This window comes from Chrysemys picta, chromosome 6 (genome assembly GCF_011386835.1).
Source record: "Chrysemys picta bellii isolate R12L10 chromosome 6, ASM1138683v2, whole genome shotgun sequence".
In the NCBI taxonomy this organism is placed as follows: domain Eukaryota; kingdom Metazoa; phylum Chordata; order Testudines; family Emydidae; genus Chrysemys; species Chrysemys picta.
In genome coordinates, this window is record NC_088796.1 from 61,044,286 (window position 1) to 61,070,121 (window position 25,836).

General features: G+C 38.6%; 1 protein-coding gene across 4 annotated transcripts in view; it reads right to left on the reverse strand.

Annotated features, from left to right (window-relative positions):
- Nucleotides 1–24,229, reverse strand: part of LIX1 (limb and CNS expressed 1) — a 44,854-nt gene extending 20,625 nt beyond the window's left edge. For 2 of the 4 annotated variants that reach the window (XM_042840401.2, XM_024109784.3), the window contains exons 1-2: nt 23,897–24,127; nt 11,770–11,933 (exon numbers count right to left, since the gene is read on the reverse strand). In XM_042840401.2, the coding sequence (XP_042696335.1) occupies nt 11,770–11,933; nt 23,897–23,978 (246 nt within the window). In that variant the 5' untranslated portion in view covers nt 23,979–24,127. Of the gene's footprint in view, nt 1–11,769; nt 11,934–23,896 lie in introns of all 4 variants that reach the window. The other 2 variants (XM_008173164.4, XM_005284054.5) reach the window with 2 other exon arrangements.
- Nucleotides 24,230–25,836: the final 1,607 nt, after the last annotated feature.

Sequence of the window (25,836 nt, forward strand, 5' to 3'; positions counted from 1 at the left end):
ATATTTCCTGTAGCTATTGCTTCACATCCCTTCAGCCAGCTACCTTCAGCCAGCTAGCTCTCCCCCAAAGACTCAAATCTTAAAATGTCTTGGGGAAAAGTAATTCCAGGTCTGATGAAATAGAGATGGTGAGTTGAGCGTCATCCATCTTCTAACGATGCCACATTACTAATACCACTATGTTAGCGCCTCACATACATATGAAAAAGAATAGAATCCTATATTCGGGCAGAGGAGCAATTGTCCAGTACTGTCCTCACATAGAGAAGAATGGAGACATTGAAAAGCAACTCTACTGTGTAGGCTGTTACTGGGATAAATTGAGGACTTCAGTTTTATGGGCTGAACTCAATATCTTTCACTAGTACTGCAATCACTTCCATGGAGAGAGAAGCTCCTTTAGCAGTTCCCCTGAAACATTCAAACTGTAGTTCCTTTAAATAGTTTAGGTAACAGTTTTTAATCTGCAGAACTTTTTCAGATGAATTTCACTGACCCTGAAAATATAATACATACTACAGATCAGTGCTATTTTTACAACCACCTGGTTATTTTAACAAAGACACAAGAAACAAACACAATAGCTGGAAAATTCTACAGACTTGTTCTTAAATGTGTAAAGTGAGAGTATCTTTCCTTCCCTACACCGAATAGGGTTTGAGAACTTGGTTTATTGTTAAAGCTGATTTTTTTTACCCTCTGATATGAAAATACTCAACCAAAACTGACCAAAGTCCTTGAGCAAGAAACTTTTCACAAAGGTCTACAAGAAAACTGAAGCTTTCATTATTATGCATTCAGCAGCCTATTTGAAAGAGAATCCTAGAAAAGCTTGTAAACTGTGGGGGTGAGGGGTTCTTATGGAGCTTTCTTGAATTCCTATTCAGTCCTTGTTCTTCTACACTTTAGCCTCTTGCACTCTACCATTCTATTTTGAGGCAAAGCTCCTTCTACTCAATCTGCTCAACAACAACAACAACAACAACAACAAAAGCCAACATTTACAGGGGCGGGGAGGGGGGGGAGAAGAGGGGAGAAGAGTAGATATCCTGCCTTTTGTTAAAATAATCAGCATCTGATTCATTGGGCTGGTATTTAAAAATTGCCAATTAGACTTTAGAATATAACTGACTTCTCTCCATCTTCATGTTTCTGTTCAGGGAGTTCCACTACCTAACATCCCCTGTAAAATTAACATTACATTGTTTGATTAAAAGGCTCTCACTGTTCTTTGTGATTTTAATGTCTCCAGATAGAAATACCTGACATTAAAATAACCTCATTAGAAATGGACAGTATTTTAAAACACTCAATAAAAACTAAAGCCTCTTCAAACTTTGCAGGGAAGGAGTATAGAATATTTAAAATAGGTATTATTTCATAACTAAAAAAACCCTATAATGATATTCAGGCAAGCCATTTGCCATATGCCATGTAGACAGTAAAGATGTCCTTTACTTATTTCTCTCTTAGGAATAACTTAGTTTTATAAACCCAATTTATTGTGAGAAAGGAAGATCTTAATTCACTGAACATTGAGACTCATCACCTGATGTACATAAACATATGGTTTTCATCTACAACTTCATTGTAGCCTTAGGTAACTTCCCAAAACCACATACTCGACTGTTAGAAGGCATGCAATTTTCCCGTAAGCCTCTGCCTTTTTCCATCCTCAAATATTTTTGCCTGTCTTTATTTTAATCCCCAGATTTTATAGTAAAACTGGGCTGGGGATTAAAGTAAAGATCATTAATATGAATTGTCTCATGGGGCTTGGACTCCATCTTTTAGGCTCATCCCACCATTGGAGGGGTGACTCTCTTCATCCCACCTCACACCAAAACCAAAAATCTGATTATCAGCCACTTTCACTCACTGCAGAGAATTTCAGTGATGTGCTGCCAACAGTCTAACAAGCGGATCCCTCAAAAATGTTCCAACTGTCTACAATACACGTGACTTTTCCAAAGTAAAAGGCTCTTCCCTCCAAAAATATAAAATTCTGTCAAACCCAATACTTTCTCCCAACTCCACCCTCATGTCTAGCAAACCAATACTCTTCCACCCCTCCACAACAGAACATTTCTATCTTTCTCAATTCTATCTACACCTCCTTACACTAAACCTCTCAATCCACCATGCTTCCAACTACCCAGGACCTTACAGAGGCTACTCTAGTGACTTCCCTACCTGGCAGAGTACAACTGTAGTTGTATTGTATTACAACTGTAGTTGAGGCAGGAAGGTTGTCCTGCAGCCTCTGGCTCTGGGATGATTGATTGGGTAGAGAGTGAATCACCTCTAGTGCTGGGTGTAGGTTGCAGGAATGGCTCTTGGGGTGGGCAGGTCACCTCTGACTGATGGAAATATCTGTGTTGTGAGGACATCAGCTTGCCCCCAGGCTGTTGAGGAGGCTTGTCGGTAAAACTGGGCAAATAACTGATTTTTTTGGTTCACGAGCAATTTTGAGAACTTTTATTTTATTTCATGTCTAACAATAAAAAACTAGTGACAAATTTAGGCAAATTAAAAAAAACAGTTTGGGATCAAACAACTTGTTTTGTTCAAGCACAAATGGATTTTTTAAATTCACAAAACAAGAAGGAGGGGGGCATGGAGTAAGTGTTGGCAGCTTCCCTGTAGCCTTTAACCCAGTGGTTATGGCCCTCACCTGGAACAGGGGAGACCCAGGTTCAATTTCCCCCTCTGCCTACTATGGAAAAGGATTTGAACATAGGTATCCCCACCTCTCAGGAGAGTACCCAAGCCACTAGGCTATGGGATATTCTCTCTCAATCACTCTGATTGAAGCTGTTCCACTTGAGATAAATAATTAGTCATTGGAACAGGGACTTGGGTCTTCCATCTCCCCTGTGATAGCACAAATCACCAGGGTAGAGCCATTCTCTCTCTCCCTCAATAGCCCAATGACTATTCATTGTTATTCATAGTGGCACGTCATAGAAACAGAATAGTGAATCGTGATCATGAATGACTATGAAGTGCCACTTGTGAATGACAGTGAATGTCTTCCCTTGTGGGTTTGGAAGGCCTGGTAGGGGTAAGAAGTTTGCATTCTGTGGTGTTTGGGGAAGAGGAAATTAGCTCCGAGTTCTTTAAACTCTGTTGTATGACTTGTCTGGCAGCTACTAGCAGGGTTGGAATAAGGCATAGGTAGGAGGATAGTCTGGTATCTAGGGACTCAGCTCTTGGAAGGGAGGCTAGCAGAACCTCAGCTATTTTTTTTTTTAAATTAAGGTAAGTTTCTGGCCCTCTTGGTTGTGAAGAGAAGCTGGAAAACGTGACCTGAACATAACCAATGCAGGGGTACTAGTCAGACAGCTTGAAACAATAGCTTTGAGAAGCTGACTGTGTTCAGTGCATCTCAATGGGGGTGTTGACTACAAAATCCAGAGGAGGATGGTGGGCCTAGTCCACGCCTATCCAAGCAGATACACCCTGGCTGCAGACATAAGTACTAGGGCCGCATCCTGCTTACCCATTCCTGTTCCTCCAGAAAAAGAGGGGACTGCTGCCTCTCCTGGAGGGAAGAAGTGGGACTCAGGCTGCTAAACTGGCCTTTTTGGGAGGGAATGGATAAACCCCTGCCAGTGTCACTAAATGAAGGAGGAAGACAATAGCATGAGTACAAGGTCATAGGGGTGAAGTCATGGAAATCCCATGTCATGATATGCCTTGGACCCTGGGTTGCCTTAAGCCAGACTCAGACACTGGCAATGACTGAGGTAGACTCCTGCCCAGTGAAGCAGCAGTTTTCTCCTACCTGATCTCCTTGTTGTGCACCTGGAGAGGCTGGAAAGTGAGATGGAGGGAGCAGAACTAGGGCATGCCTTTCCCCTCCTCCCCCATGAACCTAGTGGTGCTTACAGAGAATTCAGGAAGAGAGTTTCTCTTGTAGCAGCTGCCAGCCCAGCCCAAGAAAAACCTGAAAATTTTAGCAAGCAGAGCCTACCTCAGCTTTTCTGGGCAGACTTATAAAATAACTTATTGTCTCCCCACCAGCCTCCCCCATTATTTTAACAGACTCATGTCACCCATTATCTCCCCATTATGCACAGAGCTAGCTTTGGTGATATGATTCTTTGGGAAACCTCCAAATTTGACCAACTAATTTTACATAAAAAGCATATGGAGGTGGAAACCAGGATCTTTAGTTTTTGCTGCCTTCCTTCCTTCCTACTGCCTGGTGCCGAAGGGTGCTGGAACTAGGAGTGCTGCCACACACACCAGGCCTGAAGTAGTAGTAATAACCCAAATACATGCTTTCTGCCTTCAGCACCGCCAGTGAAAAACTGTTCCAGCTCCACTGCACAGCTGTTTGCTCCTTTAGCTCTAGCAATATTTATCAATTTAGATGATCAAGACTGTCTTTTCAGGGCAACAGACTGGAAAATAAAGCAAGATGAGATATTCCTTATGAGGCCAAAGGTAGGGTTACCATACGTCCGGTTTTTCCCGGACATGTCCGGCTTTTCGGCAATCAAACCCCCGTCTGGGGGGAATTGCCAAAAAGCCGAACATGTCCGGGAAAATGCCGGCTGGGCACTTCCCCTCCCGCAGCTGCTCTGCTCCTCCCCTGACTCTTCGGCTCTGTTTAAGAGCCGAGCTGCCCGAGCGCTATGGGCTTCAGGCAGCCCCCTTGCCTCCAGACCCCAGCCGCCGGCTGGGCACTTCCCCTCCCGGGCTCCAGCGGCGCAGGGTCCGGAGGCATGGGGGCTGCCCGAAGCCGGTAGCACTCGGGCAGCTCGGCTCTTAAACAGAGCCGAAGAGTCAGGGGAGGAGCAGAGCTTCCGGCCGCGGCGGCTCTGCTCCTCCCCTGACTCTTTGGCTCTGTTTAAGAGCCAAGCGCTATGGGCTTTGGGCAGCCCCCATGCCTCCGGACCCTGCGCCGCCGGAGCCCGGGAGGGGAAGTGGACGGCCGGGGGCACAGGGTCCAGAGGCATAGGGGCTGCCCGAAGCCCAAGCGCTACCGGCTTCACGGTTTGCCAGGCAGCCTCCAGACCCCTGCGCCCCCGGCTGGGCGCTTCCCCTCCCGGGCTCCAGCTGCGCTGGGGAAGTGCCGGCCGGGGGCGCAGGGTCTGGGGGCTGCCCGGCAAACCACGAAGCCGGTAGCGCTCGGGCAGCCCTTTCCGTGTGGCTGGGAGTGGGAGGGAGGAGGGGGCCAGGGCCCCGTGGAGGGTCCTCTTTTTTTATTTGTTAAATATGGTAACCCTAGCCAAAGGGCAGTTATGTTAACAAGGAGTGTGTGAGATTCTGCTAGCCTGCCCAACATCAATGGTCTCCTCCTCCTCTCCAGCCCTCCAGTCACAAGTTTTAGCTATAATGGTCTAAAATATAGAATAATAGGATTATTTCCAGTTGGAGAAACAAGACACAGCAAGAGGGGTAGACTTTACTGCTTCCCAGGTTATCCGGTGAATGATAGGACTACAAAAATAACTGAAACCAGGGATAAAAATGCTGCATAGTGAGCGAGCATGGAAGATAACTAGATTTTTGGCTTAGAAATATTTTTGATGTGAGAAGGGAGGAAAGCAATGCAGATTTCTCTTTTTTGGTGCATTTAATTTTTACAAATTTAAAATAAGCAATTTTAATTCTACGTTTCAGCTAAAGTTTGATACCACTGTTATTGTCAAAACACACTTTAATATTCTAGTAATACACATTCTGATAATATACAATACATTGTAATTTTAAATTCTGCTCAAGGAAGCTTTTACACCCCCCCTCCCCAAAGCTAAAAGTTCATTGATCAAAATCACACAATTAATTCATTACTGTTGCTTGTTAAAATGAAAGCGAAGCTTGGATCACAACTTTTTTCAAAGTGTTTTTAAAGTTAAAATATTCAGCAAAGTTCCTCTGGGTATTAAAAGCAAAAACAGCCGCTAAAACCATGAGTGGCTTGATGACTAAATTCAGCAAAAGCGGAGCCAGAAGCTGATCAGCTGGGCCTTATGTTGGTGCCCTTTTGGTAAATGGAAATTACTTCACCGTTTTCAGAGTTGGTCATGGTATGTGGTTGTTGGTATAAACAACCCAGAATAAAAATGGTATAAAGAAACTCCTTCAAACATTGCCTTCATATATATTAGACAATGGAACTTAAAATAAATGCAAGAGAAATGCAAGTGTCAAAACTGTATCCCATAGTGTATAATTCTGAATTCTGAGCAAAGACTCAGAACAGATCATTGTTTAAAACTAATGTAGCTTGAGCAGAGACTCTATAATTTATTTGGACTGTGGTGCCTAGCACTTCTTGAGGGTGCTGTAAAATAATAAAAATCATGAACTTAGTACATTTAAAGAAGTCTGTAGATTGAAAGCATGGATATCTATTGGGTAAGATACTGGTAGTTCATTATTAAACCTTTCTAGTGGAATTTCAGTGCTTTTCTCTGATGAGCAGTTGGCAATTAGACCCATCTGCTCATTCCTAATACCCTTCCCTAAAGGATGAATGGAACCAATCTACTAAAGTCCTTGTGGGACTACTTAAAGAGAGGAGAGGGATTACCCAGAGTATCCAGCCTAATATTCCTTCTCTCACATTCCATCACTGCAGTTAGCTGGCATCAAAGCAGACATTCATGACTGGCTGTAGAAATATTGCTGGCATATAATGGATGTTACATGCACAGTCATAGCATTAAAATTACATAATCAAATGTTTTGTAATGCACAGGAGAGATATATGATTATGTGAAGAGCATTATAGAAATGAATATTTGTGCATTTGTGGGCCTAGTGTTGGCAAAGTATGTTGAAATATTATATAGTGATGATGGCATATAAGATATATCGGAATTTACAAAAGATGCAAGGTAAATTCGCCAGAATACATTTCCTCAATTTTCCTTTCTCTTGTCTTATTTTGAAAAGCCAAGTGGATAAAACTGACCAACTCTGACAGTCAGACTTCATGATAAGTTTTCAAAACAGCTTAGATTCAGGAAATTCTAGGTTGTTTTAAGCAACAATGTTAACAACGCTCTGGAGAATTTCATAACATGATGATTTAAACATAAGGAAAACTAGACCCAAAATGATCATAAGTACTCAAAACCAAAACAGAAATCCCAAAAGAGGAATCTTGATCTTTAATTTTTTTTAAAAAAAGAACGCGACAGCAACATTTAAATACACTTTTCCCCAACTGAAATATTTTGGATTGAAATTAAGTCATATCTTTTCATATTGTATTAGAGGTTTATTTTTGATTCTGAAGTACACAGCACAAAAATATGCAGTACTTGAGATGATGGAAAACACTGTGTGCTCTCCTAAACATCTTTTAGTACACTTCAGTGACCTGTTGGAGGTTTCAGATGCTCTAGCCCAGGGTCAGCAACCTTTCAGAAGTGGTGTGCTGAGTCTTCATTTATTCACTCTGATTTAAGGTTTCGCATGCTAGTAATACATTTTAACATTTTTAGAAGTTCTTTTTCTATGAGTCTATAATATACAACTAAACTATTGTTTTATGTAAAATAAATAACTTTTAAAAAAAATGTTTAAGAAGCTTCATTTAAAAATTCATAGCGCCCTGCCCCCCGACCAGTGGCCAGGACCCAGGCACTGAAAATCAGCTTGCGTGCCGCCTTTGGCATGCGTGCCATAGGTTGCCTACCCCTGCTCTAGCCAGACAAATGACAACATGGTCATTCTCCCAAACCCCTTATGAGGGAAAAACACCTACAGAAATAGAGCAAGATAAAGAATTTGGAGCTCTGTGTACTGTCACTAAAGAATGAGGGACTTATCCTAAACTGGAGCAAATCAGCATAATTCCGTAGTCTATAAGACCAGATCCTTGACTTCAATGGAGCTATGTGATTTATACTAGATGAGTTCCTGGCCTCAAAAGTTGAAAACTAAAAAAATGTTTAGCATTGTGGAACACTTATTGCTGTCCTGTGCAGCTAAATGGAATAAAATCTACTGGTCATAATCAAAGCTGGTGTAAATTGGCATAGTTCCACTGACGTCAATGGAGTTCAATTAACATGTACCAGCTGAGGATGTGGTTCTCCCACGCTTAGCTGAAAGAGGGATGTTGTCTCATCACTTTCAGGGGATCTTCCTTCTCATTGTGTCCTGAAAAACGGATCCAGAAAGCAAATAATGCAACATTTTCTGTCTCTGAATTGGCATTTGGATTCATCATCTAACTAATTCTGAAAGAACTCTTTGCAACTACAAAGCTCACCATCTCTGCTATGAATCTGAATCTTAAGAATTGTACTCATGTCTGTATGGATACTGATCTTTTAGCCAATACCCTCTTTTTTAATAAATTTTAGTTTAGTGAATAAGAATTGGCTGTAAGCATGTATTTGGGTAAGATCTGGAATATTCATTAACTTGGGAGATAATGTGTCCAATTCTTTGGGATTGGTAGAAATTTCTTATATGATGAATAAGATTTTCAGTAATCCTCATCATATTTGACTTGGGTGTTTGGGTGGAGGCCCGAGGAAGGCTTTAAGGGAACCATGTTGTTGGCCTCTGGGTAACCAGTGAGGTATTATAGAAGCTGTTTTGTGCTGGCTTGGTAAATTTAAGTACTGGAATATCCACCAGCTTTGGGGATTGTCTGCCCCATTCTTTGCAGTTAATTGAGTGACCTCAGTTGGCTCCCCTGGAACTCCAGTCACACCTTCATAATCCTAATGCATATCCTACTGTCTGGCCCCGGATTTTCCAAACCACAGCAGCTCTTTTGTTTCTTTGTCAAGTGGACTACTGGAATTTGATTTGACTTGTCCATTGAAGCAACCAGCTTTTTCCTGAATGTAGAATTACTATTCTTTCCTTTGGTGCTACCACCGTAGTTGGACAGCTGTAGCAAGATGGGATGCGCATTAGCCAAGGGTTCTTAAATTTGAGTAGAAAAAAAACCAGGCACCAATGTCATCATGCTAAAATGTAGGAAATTCTATGAAAACAGCTCTTCCTCTGTACCACTCACACAAACAAATGGATAAATACAAACCAAGATGACAAAGCAAAAGAAGAAAAAGCTTGCTATTACTAGTCAGAGCAAACTTTGAGCCTGATAACAAACTCCTTATTCAGACTAAATCCCTATTGACTTCAGTGAGAGCTCTGCCTGAGGGAGAATTCCAGGGTTTGTTCCTCTGGTATATCTAATTTAACATAATACTCTTTCCTTACACATCATGTGTACATCAAAATGGAGATGTGCTATTAATTAAATACACACGTACTCTGTATACAACAGTGGGTCTGCCAAGCCCCCACAATTCAAAAATGCTGCTAGAAGGTATTGTTTTTAAACAATAATGCCAACAAATTACTCCCTCATCCTTTTTGCCACCACCTTCCAGAGGCAGTGAATACTAGATATTACATGAAGAATGCACAATTATTGTGTCGCCAAAATATTTGTATAGCTGGGCATGTAGGAAAAAAATTGTAACCTAAAATTTCAGCAGTATACATCCTTGCCCCTCCTCCCCATCTTCCCACAATATAGTTTATGGGGTCTACATGCTTTTTTTCACCCAAAAAAGTAAACTGAATCAAAATAATTTTTAAAAGAAGTTGCTGTATTCAGCATACAGCTAGCTACATAATTGCTGTACAATGCTCTTTGGCAAACCAGCTCCTAAATCAGATTCTCTTGTCATAGTAGTTTGAACATCTGTATCTCTGATGACAGACTAAAAAGTACCCTTTCCTCAGTCTTGACCTGGAGAAGCCCACCTCTGGACAGAAGATACATAGTATGGTCTCCAGGCCATTCACAGTGTTCAGCTTTTATGCAGGGATTTCCAATGAAGTTGCCACTTCTGATAGTGTTTTTCTATGATGTGGACTCTTCTCCATTGGTAACTGGACTAAAGCCACCAATTCATTTCACAAAAGCCAAACAGCCAACAGCTGGTAAAAATTTTTAAATGTCTGAAAACTGAATAACGTCCCACTAACTTCACTGATGACATAATAATGGTGAAATAATTTCATTTTTGTCCCAGGAATGTGGTTCTTGAGGGAAGGATTTTCAAAATCTTCTCAGGTTATTTTTTCCAAATCATGGGCTTGAGCGTATGAGAGAGACTGTTACCTTTGCTCCCTTGACTTGAGTAGGAGTTGCAGGTGCTCAGTAACTCTCAGGATCACGCCCATGTTGGAAGTCACTGACAGTAAACTGAAGGGATATATAGGATATAATTTAATTAGATACAATGCTCAGCCATAGAACCCTCTCCTCCTCTTCACAAAAAATTACCCAATCAAATTACCTTTTCTGTTGATTATAATGTTTAGATTGGGGTAGGCAACCTATGGCATGTGTGCTGAAGGTGGCACGCAAGCTGATTTTCAGTGGCACTCACACTGCCCGGGTCCTGGCCACCGGTCCAGAGGGCTCTGCATTTTAATTTAATTTTAAATGAAGCTTCTTAAACATTTTAAAAACCTTATTTACTTTACATACAACAATAGTTTAGTTATATATTATAGACTTCTAGAAAGAGACCTTCTAAAAACATTAAAATGTATTACTGGCACGCGAAACCTTAAATCAAAGTGAATAAATTAAGACTCGGCACACCACTTCTGAAAGGTTGCCGACCCCTGGTTTAGACTGTGTAGCATTTTCTTCTTCAGATGGATTCAGAATAAAAAAACCACTAATTTAAAAATGCTAAAACAAAGATTTAGTTATTCTGTCCCATCCTGCAATCCTTTAATGTCAAAAAGAATTGAAGGGGTCCAGAACCTCCTAGGTTTGGGCCCTGAATAATTAAAGTTGATTAAATATAAAGAGAACCCTGAGTTAAAATCATATATAAAAATATGTGTGTATTACTAACATTTTAGACTGTTAAAATAAAAAGCTAAAGACTGGATTTACTTTTCATTATTTATGTTGTCTACTAGAAATGAACAAGGGACAGAATTTAGTTTTAAATAATTTCACAAACATTTACTGCTTTTAAAATTGCCTGTTTTCCCCCTCTTTTTTCAACTTCCACTACTAGATTTTGCTCATAACTAAATTTCAAATATGTATACTTATGTAGCTAGAAAAAATATTTTTCTTTAATGTATGAGTGCTCATACATTTTTCTAATCAAAATGTACCTTTCTTCCCTCCCCCATTCTCCCCACTTCCCCCCCCCCCCCGTTTAATTTATTTTTAGCTTAAATTCAAGTTGGTTCTATTGTTCAGTTTATGCCTTTCACTCAATGTGAAAAACTGACCTGTTTCTAATTAGTTTCATTTTCTGGATCTCTTGCATTAGCACTGTATTGATGTGTTTGGGTGGCACAGATTGCAGGGGAATCTTATAATAAAAATATCTTTTCACTGACAAAATAATGAAAACATTGCTACTACAAACAGGTTTTCTAAAGATTATGGGAAAAAACCTAACCAAACCAAAAAGGTGGTCTTAAAACTATCTGACAAAGATATTTGACTTTGGATATTCTATTTATAAGAATCCCCTTCATTACAGACATTCTTACAAGAGCCATGATTAGAACAATAAGTCATGCCATGATCAATTAATTCACAGTACTGCCCGTTATTTTTGTTTAAACAATTTATGTCACTGAAGATACTGTGGTCTGGCACTTAGGGATTAAGTGTGCATATATTGTGCTCTGAAAATAAGTAACTATTTATTTTCCCTTTAAAAAATAAAATAAAAAAATAAACTTTGAAGAAAGATTTCCCTTTGGCAAAAATTGAAGTCTGCTTCTTACCTGAAAGTTGCCAAAACAGCTTCCTCCAGGTAGGGTGACATAACTGACAAATGGAGGACCAGGAGAGTTCAATGACTCATACACCACTGTGCCTTCACTAGGAAATACAGCTCTTTGTTTCTGTTTGTTCTCCCAGAATTCCTGCAGCATTGCTACGACATTCACTATCAAAGACACAGAAGTGACAAATATTGGGTACAGTATATACAGTTTATCTTCACTTGTAACTTCATTTACCAGATTTAAACAAAAAATATTCTGGTTATATACATGTGAGAGTTGAAGATTCAGTCAAAACCATCATTTGCATTATAACTGTATTTTGCTCCAGCATGATATTAAGAGGCACTGTACTGTTGGAGCAGCTGTCTTTCAGATAAAAGGGGAACTATATGGAAATTCCCATTTATCCGTCACAAGAAGGATCACAGTTGCTGTGTTCCACAGCAGAAGGGGCTGGATTTTAATGGTGCACAAAGTGATGTGTTTCCACACTGCTTTGTGATGTGGTCAGAAGGGAAGATGCTGTATATTAGGGCAGAGAGAGCTGCCAGTTAACATGAACATTAAAATACTAATGTACAAACTAAAAATCGATACAGTGCTCCTGCACTACAAAGCTTTAAGTTTCAGGGATGGGATTTTCAAAGCTTTGTAAGAGTCTTAGCCACTCAGCTCCCATTTAAAGTGAATAAAAATTGGGTGTACCTCCTTTAGGCTCCTTTGAAAAGCCCAGCCACAAGATTATAGCTGATGTTTCTTGGCAATTACCTAATATTGATGGAACTCTTTATACTCTGTCAAAAATATTACCAGTTCCTATTTTAGACCATGCCCCTCTCAAACAACATGCCCGTTTACCATTTTCGAGAACAGGCTTATTGGAGGGTCATTGTAAAAAACACAAGATGTTATCTATTTCCTATGATTGCTTGCTTGGATGGCCATAACAGGGAAAGCAATGAGAATACAGAAAATAAGAAAGAAAGTCCTTACATTGGGCCTTCAGAATGGTATGGCTAACCTCTCACCCCCATTTTGAATAACTAATAGAATAAGAAACAGATGGTTATCACAACATGTGATGGTGCTTTGACACAAACTGCATCAGAGTGAAACCCAAACCACAGAAACTGACTTCTACTTTTCTAAATTATAGCTGTATCCCCGCCCCCTTGAGACTGCTAGAATTTATGAACTGCATACTTAGTGATCGATACTACCTGCTGTTGATCTTTAATATTCATCACAGCAATCCAGAATAATAAAGTGACTAGATTAAATTGGTGACCTATCATTTTTATGTTCAACAAGGGCAATTATCCTCTTATTTTCAACTCATTTCAACTTTGAGTGATGATGAGTTTGAGCAAAAAAATCAAATCTTTAGACCAGATAACTGCCAGCAGAACGGACCACAGAACCAAATGCAGCCTAGATCAAGGAAAATGTCTAGGGTCTGCTGTGTGGAGAACTTCTCACTGACCCTGAGTGAAATACATCTTTTACATCGCTGGTTGCTTCACTCTGTCTCTTACATTCATGTTTGTTAACAATTCAGTTTAAAAGCCATTAAGTGAAAGTTGATATCTAGGAATAAACTTCATGCATGTTAAATGTCAAATTTCTAAGCTTTGAGCTTGACGGTTTAATAGAAGGAAAGTGCCACATTTATTGGAGAAATTGTATTGATATTAAATCTTTATTGAAAAGGTCATGTTTAGGTTAAAAGAAACTAGCTTGAAATAGAGCACCAGAATAAAAACAAATGACAACAAGAACAACAAAGGCTTACGACAGCCCTATAAGGCATTTGTGGCCCTAGCGCCTCTTGGGAAAATTGACATTTAACTGTTTGATTTTTTTCTTTAAAAAATAACAAACCAAAACTTTAGATGTCTATGCCATGGATCCTATACCACCAACATGAATATCACCCACAGATCTTTCTCAGGCCCTGATATACTTGGGACATAAAAAGTTAATTTAAGAAAACGTCAACTGATAACCTAGTTTTCAGACCAAATATTCTTCAGCCTTTCAAATCAGAGCCACAGCTGCCTCCTCATCAGAAAAAAATGAGTGTTTTAGTAACTTTTAGGCTGGCATTTTCAAAGGAGCATAAGAGAGTCTGGTGCTTAACTCCCACTGAATTTGGACTGGATTTGGGGGCTGAAACACCGTTGAAAAATTAGACTCAATACTTGTTTATGAAAGAAAAATGGTAGTTATCCAGATAACAAACACTAGCTCTTAAGAACTGTTCAATGTCCACAGTAATGGTTGGCCTTCTAAATCAGTTTTTCCTTTCCTTTTTTGTATCATCTGTCTTTCATATCTTTTGTCAGTTTTATAGCAAGATTGAGAAAATTCATAATATATCATTTTTGTTCTCTTTTGCTGTTACTAGTTCAGCATTTGGACAGCCTGTGAATACTTCTTGGTTGGTTGAACATTTTCACTGGATTTTGTGATACCTTCAGCTGTTTTCAAAATTAATCTACATAAAGTTCCCTAAGCAACCAAGAGATTCTTCTTGGTCAAAGGAAAATAAGGCAGACTCTCTTCTTTTGCTGAAGTCCTGAAACTTAACTTTGGCTGTCATTCTCTAAACTAAGAGAGTTTGTTACAGGGTAAGCTAATAAGACAAATATCTAGAAAAAGGTAGTAGTAGTAGTAGTATTCTGGCAGCACCCATAAACTGTTACACTCTATTCACACACACACACACACACACACACACACACACACACACACACACACACAGAAAGACTGAATTTATAATCCCAAAGAGTTTACAATCCAAGAAAATTTAGGGCTTGTGTACACAAAAAATAGTACCAGTTTAAATCAAGTTGTGATTTTATTCCTCATTTAGTTAAAGCAGTGCGACTTCGTGTGAGAGTCTCTTAGATTGGTTTAAAGCAGACCTGTAGCAGTTTAGCTTGCATGAGTAAATTTATAGGCACAAAATAAACTGATATAGGGCAGTTTTAAAATCGATATTAGAGTCTATACTCACAACTTGCAATGGTTTAACTAAATCCATGTAAATTAAACCTGTGCAAATTCTGTGTGTAGACAATGTATTATGCTCTCATATTCATACATATTTTAAAAACGTTATCACAAGTTATTCTAAACATATCCATTCCAAAAAGGGGGCATTTTTTTTTTAAAATAAATTAAAGCAGGATGTAACTAGCAACCAGAGAGGTTTGAAAAAGTTCCTTTGCGTCTTATAGTAATCCCAGGAACACTGTAGAGATATTCAGGAACCGTTCTACCACTATCAGGTATGTAGGTGGCTATTTAATCCCTCTTGAAACAGGTACCATAGCAATATGCATAGTTTATTCAGACCCTCTACATTCATTTCCATATAAGAAATTGCATTATTTATTTTTTTAAAACTTTCTGGGTGAAGTCTTGTCAAATCAACTGATATTTACCCATTTTTCTTCACACACGTTTTTGCATGCTCCATAGGAATGCAGTGCAGCAGCAATCCAAATTTTCAACCATCCAGTAACCGTGTACAAATGAAAAAGCTAGATATTCTTTTTTTTGTTTTTTAAATGTTGGAAGTGTTGAACACACTAAACTTAGCACTGTGATCTACATCTCATTTTGAATTAATGTCATTCACTTTAATTTGCTTTTTGTATTTTGAAAAAATAAATATAATATGGCCAAAGATGTTTAAACAATGACTAGATTACCTATGTGCATTGGTGACTACTTTTCCTAACAGTTTAATTACATGTGCTCTAAAATCTGTTATTCAGTATATTGTCACATCACTGAATCAGTTAAACAAAGATATAGGATGAAATCCTGACTTGATTGAAGTCAATGCCAAAACTCCCATCAACTTCAATGGGCCAGAATTTCACCCATGTATTCTACATATGCATTTTCCTCTCTCTTTTAATCTGTTACAAGCATGTAATACAAATATCTAAGTAATGTTAGGAATGTGACCACTATACAATATAAGGATTTCATGGATCCTTTTATCCTTAATTTACCTCCATTCATGGGCATTATAAGGGTTTCAGACCAGTGCATGGTACTTGATGTGACGTAACTTCTAGTTACAAGGGAATAGAAAGAACATCTTTTTACTGTACATTTCTGTGCTTTTGTTTGTTCCCATAATAGCCAAGGCGTTGTGGACTATATAGTAAACTGGACCTAACTAACTTCTGTGGTAAGAGTCCCCTGGCTTCTGGGACACGGATACTGAATTTTACAACAAACAGGAAAAGATGTGGCAGTGCCAAGTTAATAAAAAAAATATTGAATTAAATACAAAAAATGACTAGCACAATCAATATTATCTGCATTATTTTAGAATTACATGTATTTTATGCTGTTCTGCAAATGTTCAGCTTTTGTACTAATAATGTGTAACCATTACAGAAGTTTTTGAGGGAGGGTGAAATAGCGGCTTCGACAGCTGACCTAGGGCTTTTGACACACAGGGAGCAGTTGAGAATTTTGCCTTTGGAAAGTTGATATCTCCTAGTGGGCAGGAGAAGAGATGACTTAAGATGTTGCTACAAATTTCAATTCCCCCATGTGGAGAACATGGGAGATACCTGAATTATTTGTGTGAATATTAGGTATGCCTCATCTTACTTGGTTCTTATTATGATGCTGGCTACATGCTCTCAAAGGGTTAACCCCAGCCAGAGCTCTCCACCTAGGAGGGCCAGAAAGCAGACAATGGCTCCAGATAAACTTTATTGTCTGGCCCTCAGAAACAAGAGGGGCCAATTCCTTTGAAGTCTCATGTCTGCTGGGCTCTGGCTAGTATGGCCAACGGTAGGAGGGGGGAAGATTCTGGTGGGAAAGCTGGGACAAAGAGCTGGGATCCTAATAAAAACAGCCCCTGATAGCTAGGAGGAAAGACTGAGGACATATCTTCACTGCACAGTTAACTGGGGCTCTTACACAGGTGTCAGCCCAACTGTCACTCCCCACCATTCACACAGAAACTCTTTGACCCAAGACAGGAGGTGCTTTAAACCCGGGCTAGCTTACATGGCTGGGGGTATAGGTTAGAATCCAGGCTCCGATTTAACTCAGCCTGGAACCCACTCACTTTGCAGTGAGGATGCAGGCAAAAATCTCTCAAGTACCATTCCTCCAATGCCCTTCCCCCATTTCCCTCTGAAGAATGGACAAGTTTTCCTGCATGAATGTCTCAGGACAAAACACTGAGGACACAGAATAAGGTGGGTAGGACTTTGTTGTGAGGTTGCTTGTAATCAGGAGAGGCTAACCTTCATAAAAAAACCTGGGAGCCAGTCATAGGGGTTAACTACAACAACATATCCACAGACCATTAGGGATGCTCTTTGTCATCCCAACTCCTTGAAATGAGTGCCTAGAAGACAAATGGGATCTAGATATTTTTGCAAGGAAAGACTGAGGAGTTAGATAAGATGCAGATAGATTGTTTAATGTTTTAAGATTTGTTTTTCTGAATGCCTTGGTTCTGAATAATCAATACTTTGCTGTATGAAACCTGCACAGTCACTGTAATTACCACTTGCCATATCTCATGAAGAGGAGTACATTGGGCAGGGGGCTGAATCCTGTAGGACCTTCTGAGACAGGCACGGTTGGTACCCAGTGTGGCTGCAGGCCTGTCAAAGTGAGGGGGAGACATGATTTCACCCTGTGAGAGCTCAAATGCAGCTGGCCTGGTAACTGTGACACCCTACCTAGGCAATCCTTGATAACAACCAACCACTTCACTGATCCCACCCCAAAAACTGCTACTGCATCCATCACTGATTGACCAGCAGTGAACCAGTTAACAATTTTGGCATTTTAATTGTCTATAGTTATTAGAGTTAATGCTGCTTTGAGATGAACAGGGCAGGCTATACCTCAGAGCTACAGTACCCGGGTGGTGACAGATTCAGGAGGACAACACTGCATTGGTTTACGATTGGAAGGTTTTCCTCAGAACCACAAGAGGCAAGGAATTTAATTTCTTTAAATGAAAGTTTAGATTCTGTTGCATATTCCATAATCATGGTACTAGCCTTGATGTTACTAAAGTTCAGTGTGGGCTTTGTATTTAGTTATGGATGGTTTGGGGCTGAGGAAAATGGCTGCTCTCCCTGCTACCTCCACTAGCATAAATGCATGGGATTTCCTTGTAACTCTGATTTTAAAATGACTAATTTCTGCCAGGTGTTCAGAAATATTATTTTATGTCTCCGGGTTGGGTAATTGCCATGATTGGAATGAGGATGTATACTCTATGCAAGGTATTGCTACCCACTCCATTACTTGGGGGGGAGGGGAAACACATTTTCCTTGTTTTTCTGGAAGGAAGCATATGGGACATTCTAGAGACCACAAGTCAAAATTCAACATTGGCATAAGCAGGAACATAATTTAATGAAAATTAATTACTTCAGAGGATTTGTGTCCACTTATGCCAGCAGTGAATTTGGTTCCATATTTCTAGGACTAATATTAAAGCATGGTTACAGTTACCCTACCTGAGGTGAACAAACATATAGAGGATTGGCAGTAAACAGGACAGTAGACAACACATATAGATGGGAATATTATTTGAGAAGGAAAACCCTGAGACTAATGGAGCTATTCAGAACAGAAGTCATACAGTCTTACCAGTAGAGTGAAATGGAGTCATAACCCTGACAACATTTCAACGTCAAAAGAAAGCAGGATACAAAGAACACACAGGATAATCATCTACGTTGTCATTTTTAAACTTAAAAGGATTTCTGGAAAAGGGTTGTTTTAACTAACTTGACAGACTATCATTAAATGAACACTCAAATGCAGAGAACAATAATAAAGCTTTTGGAGTTAAAAAAGCTAAGTATTAAAGAAGATTCTTTAGTGAAAGGCTACTAAAGTTGTCTTACATTTCTTAAATCAATCTGTGGCACATAATCAGGGAAACCATATCATTTAAACAAAGATCATAAGTTATAAGTGCACCCTCCTGCAGCTGTATCCTATTATGGACTGTAACTTAACACATGCATCTTGGAAAAGTTGTTAAAATTGAGTTCAGACTAACAAACCCATATTGTTTAAATATGTGGAGAAAAGGGGCAGAAATTTAGGTGGGAACCATCAGGTTCTATAGGAGTTTTGGTATTTCATGTTCATATTTTTTTCATCAGTTGAGAGTATATTTTAAAGGAATAAATGTATACGTACACATATACACAGATTTCTGCCGCAGACATGGGCATAATAATCACAAACTAGGATTTTCACTAAAAATGCTATAATGGTTTGCAGATTTATATGCTAGTACATTAATAGTGATGCCATTAAGCTGCATTTATCCCCTTGCTAAATTTCTACAGGACATAATATACTTCAAACGTAAGTGAAGACAAAAATTCCCACTAAAACAAGACTAACTGGTAATGAACAAGATGTTACTGTTTATGTGCATATTGGAGCTCCAAAAGTATTAGAGTAATGTACAAATACAAGGGGCCAGAACCTGATTTTAGGATAGCCCCTGTGCACTACTCAGGCAGCTAAAACTTCTTTGGTGGGAGGGAAATCCCTGGTGGCATAGAGCCAGCATAGCCTCTAGTGTAGAAGTGCAGGTTGGTGGCATGTTGGAGTGAAGGGGAGGTGGCTGGAGTGCTGCTTCACTCTGGGAAGATGGATCACCAGTTCACAAAAGTTAGAGCAGTTTTGAGGATGCTCTAACTTGCACTGGAGACTGACATAGACTCTGGTTTCTCCCTGTCACTGTCCAGAATTTAGGGGGCATAAGTGTGGCATAAAGCCATCTTTGCCTCTGTTGGGTTCTTTGCTGAAACCCAAGGACTGGGGCCAAAGTTTCTTGAGGATTTTGATTGTGAGGTCTTGGAACTGGGACCATCCTTCGTAAGTATTTGGAAAGTATCCAGCACACAGTAGGCATTACTGTCAATAAATAATAATCCTGGGGGCTTATAGTCTAAATAATGGTGTCTTATTGCCACTCCTTTGGAAAGACTGGTTCATGGCTCCACAGCTCATGAGTGATTTGATAATCCCAAATTTAGGGCAATAAAAAAATTGATAGCATCAGTGTTATAAATGTAGATCCACGGTATAACTGTATATATCATGCACTTTTGAAGGCTTGCCTGCACTCTGTCCACTAATCTATTTTTGCTGGGATGACTATTACTTACATTCCAAACCTTCTAGCAGCTTCAAACAGACACCATTTATATAAATAAAACTGCCAGAGAAATATTTACCAAGATCGTAGAGAGCCTGATCCAAAGTATTGGGGTAGGAGTCTTTCCATTGACTTCAGTGGGTTTTGGATCAGGTTTATTCTTTTTCCCTTCTCTTGCAAAACAAAATGACACCCATTTCTAAGGAAACCAACCCTGTAGGATATAGGTGCCACTGCCAAGAATCTGATTCTGAGAAACAGACTGACCTTTACCTTCACAAAAACGTTAATTTTAAATATTTCTAAAAAAGTAAACCTGTTTCCATACTGACAATTTTTAAATTCTGCATTCCAGGATGATAATTTTGGAACACTTTGTAGTGTTTTACAGCAAAGCTGTAGTGAGGGAAAAGCCAATAGTCCATTACTTAAGTTTAGGCTTGACAGAATTCAATTTTTTAAACAAAATTTCTACTGATTGTATTTTTTCATCTATTTAAATTTTCACAGTTGTGTGAAGTTATGGGGGTGGGGGGGAAGAGTCAGACAAAGGGCAGACAATTATTTTAAGAAAGTAGATAACCTTTCACTTTTCCCAATCTCTACAACTGTGAAAACAAAATGTCAATATTACATATCAAAATATACAAATTACATATACTTAAATCGAATTCTATTCAGTTCTTAAACAGCATTTTTCTTACCTTGTTTATCTGTAAATGTAGATTGATGGAAATATTTTTAATTGGTTTGTGTATATCTATGGTGAAACTGACATTTACCAACAAAAATCTAATCCTTCCAAGCCTACTCAAATTGTAAACTCTATGGGGAAGGATCCATCTTTTTGTTTTATAGTTGTACAGCACCTAGCACAATGGGGTTCTGATCTATAGTGGGGACTCCGAGGTACTACCACAATAAATGTAATAGCAATGTTGGAAAGGTATTCTACAGCAAGTGATGATGCAGGGAAAGTTCTGCTCAGTTCTGCTGGATCATGCTCAATGCGAATGGAATCTCATGGGAATTTAGCTGCTAAAATCTCAGAAGTCTTTATAGAGCATGTGTGAACTGAGATTTTTTTTCCCCAAAGGCTTTTAACTTGTCCAAATTTGGGCAGATTTTCATAACTACCACAAAAAGCATAGCCCAGACACAAAGGCCAATTCCTTGGAAAATCTCAAGTCTCTAATGGAAAGTATGGGGGTGCTGGTGTTTTCAAACAAACAAAAAATCACTATAATTTTTTACCATGGGCAAAATGTGTATTTTCCTAGCCTTGTTATCAGAAATTGCTGACCCATTTTGGCTGACATTTTCCAACAAAATTCATGCTGAGACAGATACATGGGATAGAAAAAATTCAGTCTGAATGGTTAAAGTTTGGCAAAAAGTTATAAGGTACTGAAAACAGGGTCTTAAAATGGGAAGTGTCAGGTAATCTTAACAACAGGTGGTGCTACCAGCCCCTCTGATAATATTTCAGTTATACTCAGCAATGTTACTTTTGCCCAGTCAGGTAAAGGAAAACCATCTTTTTCTTAATGCATTGTGACAAGTAGTAAAGCACTATTATTGCTGACAGATATGATTTCATTACTGGATTATTTCTGGTAATATTTGAAGCCTGTACACCTTGAATGCTTGTAAAAGCTGTAGAAATAATAATACACACAGGCATGCTCATAATGATATCCTGTTCTATAATATAATTTCTACCCACATCACATTTAAATCCTACTGACAAAATACTGCTCCCAGTACAAGGACTGGTGGTTTAGGACAATACTAACCTCTTCATGACAATGCCATTAACTACAGTATCATTTTGGCTTTAATCTCCTGCTAACTTCAATGGCATCAGGTTTATGCAGTCGTTTGGACCTTTTAGAATACAGTGCTGTATACCTTCTGGCTTCAGTGGGAGCACATAGCAGGATTAGGCATAAGATGGACAGTTTCTATATTAGAATTCTTTAAAATGAGTGCTTCCTGGTGTGGCTCAAAAAGCCCTTATGAAAGTGACATTCCAACCTATCTATAATTTGGCATCTGCTTTTTCTCTTTTACTTTATCCATCTCTAGATCTGTGGGTGGTCACGGTATCATTGTCTGGGCAGCTGGTACATACATTTTCAATCAAAATCTTGTCAGTTGATCTTTATGAACTAGTTACCAAAGGAAACTCAAAAAGGGGAATGCCTTTCCTCCCTCTATTGATATCAAATTATTTGCTCCTGCAATGTCTGCTCTCCCTGGCTCTTAGAGCAAGGTCTCAGGACAGCAGCACTACATGAGTCTACCACAGCAACACAAAAGTTCTCCTGCTGGGTGGCCTGAGAAACCATATTTGTGTATGGAGCTGTCTAGGTCTCTTACTTCAGGGTCAGATTCTGATACTTTACTCACTGAGTAGCACCTTTCTACAAGAGTGATCCTATTAATTTCAGGAAGACTACTTATACAGTGAAGTATTTTTCAATGCAAGTAAGGGTATTGGAATCTGGCCATTAGAAAATAGTTAATATACAGTATACAGACATTTCCTCTACTTCCTTTACAAGTTACGCACTTAAGTAGTTTCTCCCATACCATGTTTGAAAGAAATAACAATAAGCTATTAATGTAGCTGCTGACAAATGAATGAAGCTGAGATTCAATAAGTACCTTCCACACTGTGCTTGAGGGTTTAAAATAGATTACAGTTAGATATGTATGTGAAGAAAGTGTTCCCAAACAGAGTCAAATGCTATGTTAGCAGTATCTTTTTACAGCACATAACAGAGCAATTTAGATTAAAATTACACCTGCAAGCACCATAATATCACAATCAGAAACCAATGGTATAAACTAAAAACTGCCATTAGGGAGACAAACTAAGTGATCCCATTCATCATGGAGGAAACTGCAAAATAATGGAATCTAAAGTAATGTTTTGCTGAATTTGCTCATGGATAATGTTTCTTATTAATTCCTGTTTCTCCAGGCACTGATATATGAATCTAGGTAAGAAACAACGGGAAAGATTCAGATACCCTTACTCATGTAGAATAGCACCTCATTCCCTGAATAAGCCCATTGAAATCATGAATAAGGGAATCAGAATCTGGCTCGGTAGAATAGAGAGCTAAATTCAACTGCATATATTTCAACTGAGTTACCAAGAGATGAATGAGTTCAATATACAGCAGTTAATCATATTAGCTTCAGAAACAAAGTTGCATGAGGTAGTTTAATGCTGATGCTGAAATAAAGACTTTTATATAGCAATTGCCTAATATGATTTGAAAGGAAAATTGAACAGTTTGACAGATTTGCTGTCACACAAAATACCACAAAGAAAGTAGGTAGGTAGTTTGTTCAGAAGTCTTAGAGGGAAAAAAAAAGTTACAGTCTGTTTGCAGGACAACATGCTGTGGTTTAAACAGCAGCATACTGTACTGCTTTACATCTGTTCCAATAGAAGTGCTCGGAGTTGAGAGTTCAGCATTTAGAAAATTTTAGAGGAAACATTTTAACTATATATGTATGAATGAAATACTTGGTCTAATATAATAAACTAATTGTTTAGAAAGAGTAAATATTTATTATAGAATTACATCATCATTTTCGGAAATTTCCAAAATAGTGGATTTCACCACAGGACCCAAAAACTTTTGTTGAATTTAACCAAATTATCCCTTACAAAGAAGTGTTTTGAAAGAACATGAGTCTTTTAGAATATACACTTGAAATGTATTAAGTCAATTATCACCAAAAAAAAGCAGAAGATAGTATATCTTCAGTTTAAATTAACATCATCTATGTCCCATAAAATCAGACTATTTGCTTAATATACTGTGCTCCACGGTATCTTAATAATAAAATACTTAAATTTGACAATAATAAAACTATTGTTTGAGAAGTCAAGAAACTTTCTTTGGTACTTACAGTCTTTAAATACAAGGGCAGGGTCTCTATGAGGCAGTACTTGGGCAATTAAATATTGCAGAGACTCCAAGGTTCTGTCCATCCTGGTTCTGCTTTTCCAGAGTGTACCCACAAAGTGTCCTCATGCCTGAATTATTCCAGTCCTGTACTGACTTTGTGCAGTTCATTGATGCTCTGGATTACTAAAGAATCTCTTTTAACATCTGCCAATCAGACATTGCCCAGAATCAAAAGATCCTTCCGGGGGTCCTCCTCCCTGGCTCACTTATCTTTGTTATATGCTGAGCTAATTAGCTGTAAAGGCAGTCTGACAGGCTCATTCCTACTGCTTCCTTCTGTTAAACACACCCACCTACAGGCTAGCTGGAGAAGCTAATCATGTGAAAGACATTTCTCTTTCATCCAGACATTGACTGAATGTGCTGAAACAGACATAGTTTTGGTTTCCCTGAATTAGTAAAAGTTTTTTTCCCCCTGTACTCTTGGAATGTTAGGACGAGACTGAGAATTCATAAGGTTCTCATTAGACAACCCAGCTAAAGTTCTGTAGAACTCTCCAGAGAAATATTAGCAATGAAATAACCCCATGTGGTAAGAGCCGCATTCACTTTAAGAATAAAAATCGTATAGATTCTTCTACATTAGTAGGCCAAACTGCAGGCGGAAAAAAATTAATTGAGTTAGGCAGAAAAATTAAACTACTTATGATGAGTTTTGTTGAACATGCAATTTGACTTGATTGATGTTTTGTTGAAGTATCTCCCAATTAATCTACGTGGATACAGGTGTTAGGGAGTAACAATTTGCCTTGACAAGAACGTTTATGGTAATGCCCCTCTACACTGCCTTTTTTTTTTTTAAATACTAAGAAAAAAATGGAGAACTTGACAAGTATATGGGTGCATAAGAAAATTAATCTCAAAATTACACTATATAAATCTGATACGAACTCCCAAGTATTGTAGATTAAAATGTGAATACATCAAACTACATTTACATATTTATCTGGGACAAAGTATAGCATCTATGAAAACAAACCCTTAAAGCAAGGAGAAAGTAGCCATCTTGTCAATAAGGATAGCCCCTTCTCTATTCTTCTTATATTCCCAAAGCAATTCATTTTCTTGGTGGTAAGAGCCACACTTCTTGGTAGATATTATAAAACATTTCTACGTCTAATTACTTGGAAGTTTTAGGCACATATTGAATTGAAAGTTAAGTATTTACTCTATAAAAATACCTTTTTGTTTGCTGTGCATTGATTTTCAAGAGGCTTGATTGGTTACAAGGTTAAACTTACCTTAAGTGCAGTCATTTAAACCAATATGATAAAATCAAGACACTCATTGCTCCTAAATATGTGAATTTAAGACTGTCAAGAACGTTATTGACTTAACCTCTACGTTTCCCAAAGCTCACTCTAAATAAAGTAAACTTTGTTTGAATGACCACATATGAAATATAAACTGAGCACTGCAAAGTTCAGTCTTATGTAAACTTTGTTATGACCTTTGATGACTTCAGATATTTCAGGAATTCTGCTGCTGACAAAAGAGAGGTTTAATAAATATCTATTAAGCTCTAACTTGAGGTTCAGTTCTTCCCTCACTAACTCCAGTTTCTGAAGAGAGATGTGTCTATCCAAGTACACTAGCAGAATAAGTAAAAAGGATTGCTTATGGCCATCCATCAGTATTTCAAAGACTTAATGGAACATTTTGAAAAACAAACTGCATAGATTTCCATAATCCTTTCTGTTCTGACAGAAAGCTGAACCAATCTGAACAACCTTTGCATAGTAATTGGTTCCAAAAATAAACAGAACCATTTGAAAGATTTCACTGTTGATGTCCACACATCAAAATAAATGTGTTCTCTAACAGAAAAAGAAGATTAAATTAGAAAACAAGTAGGGCTCATCCTAGTCAAACTGGACTATA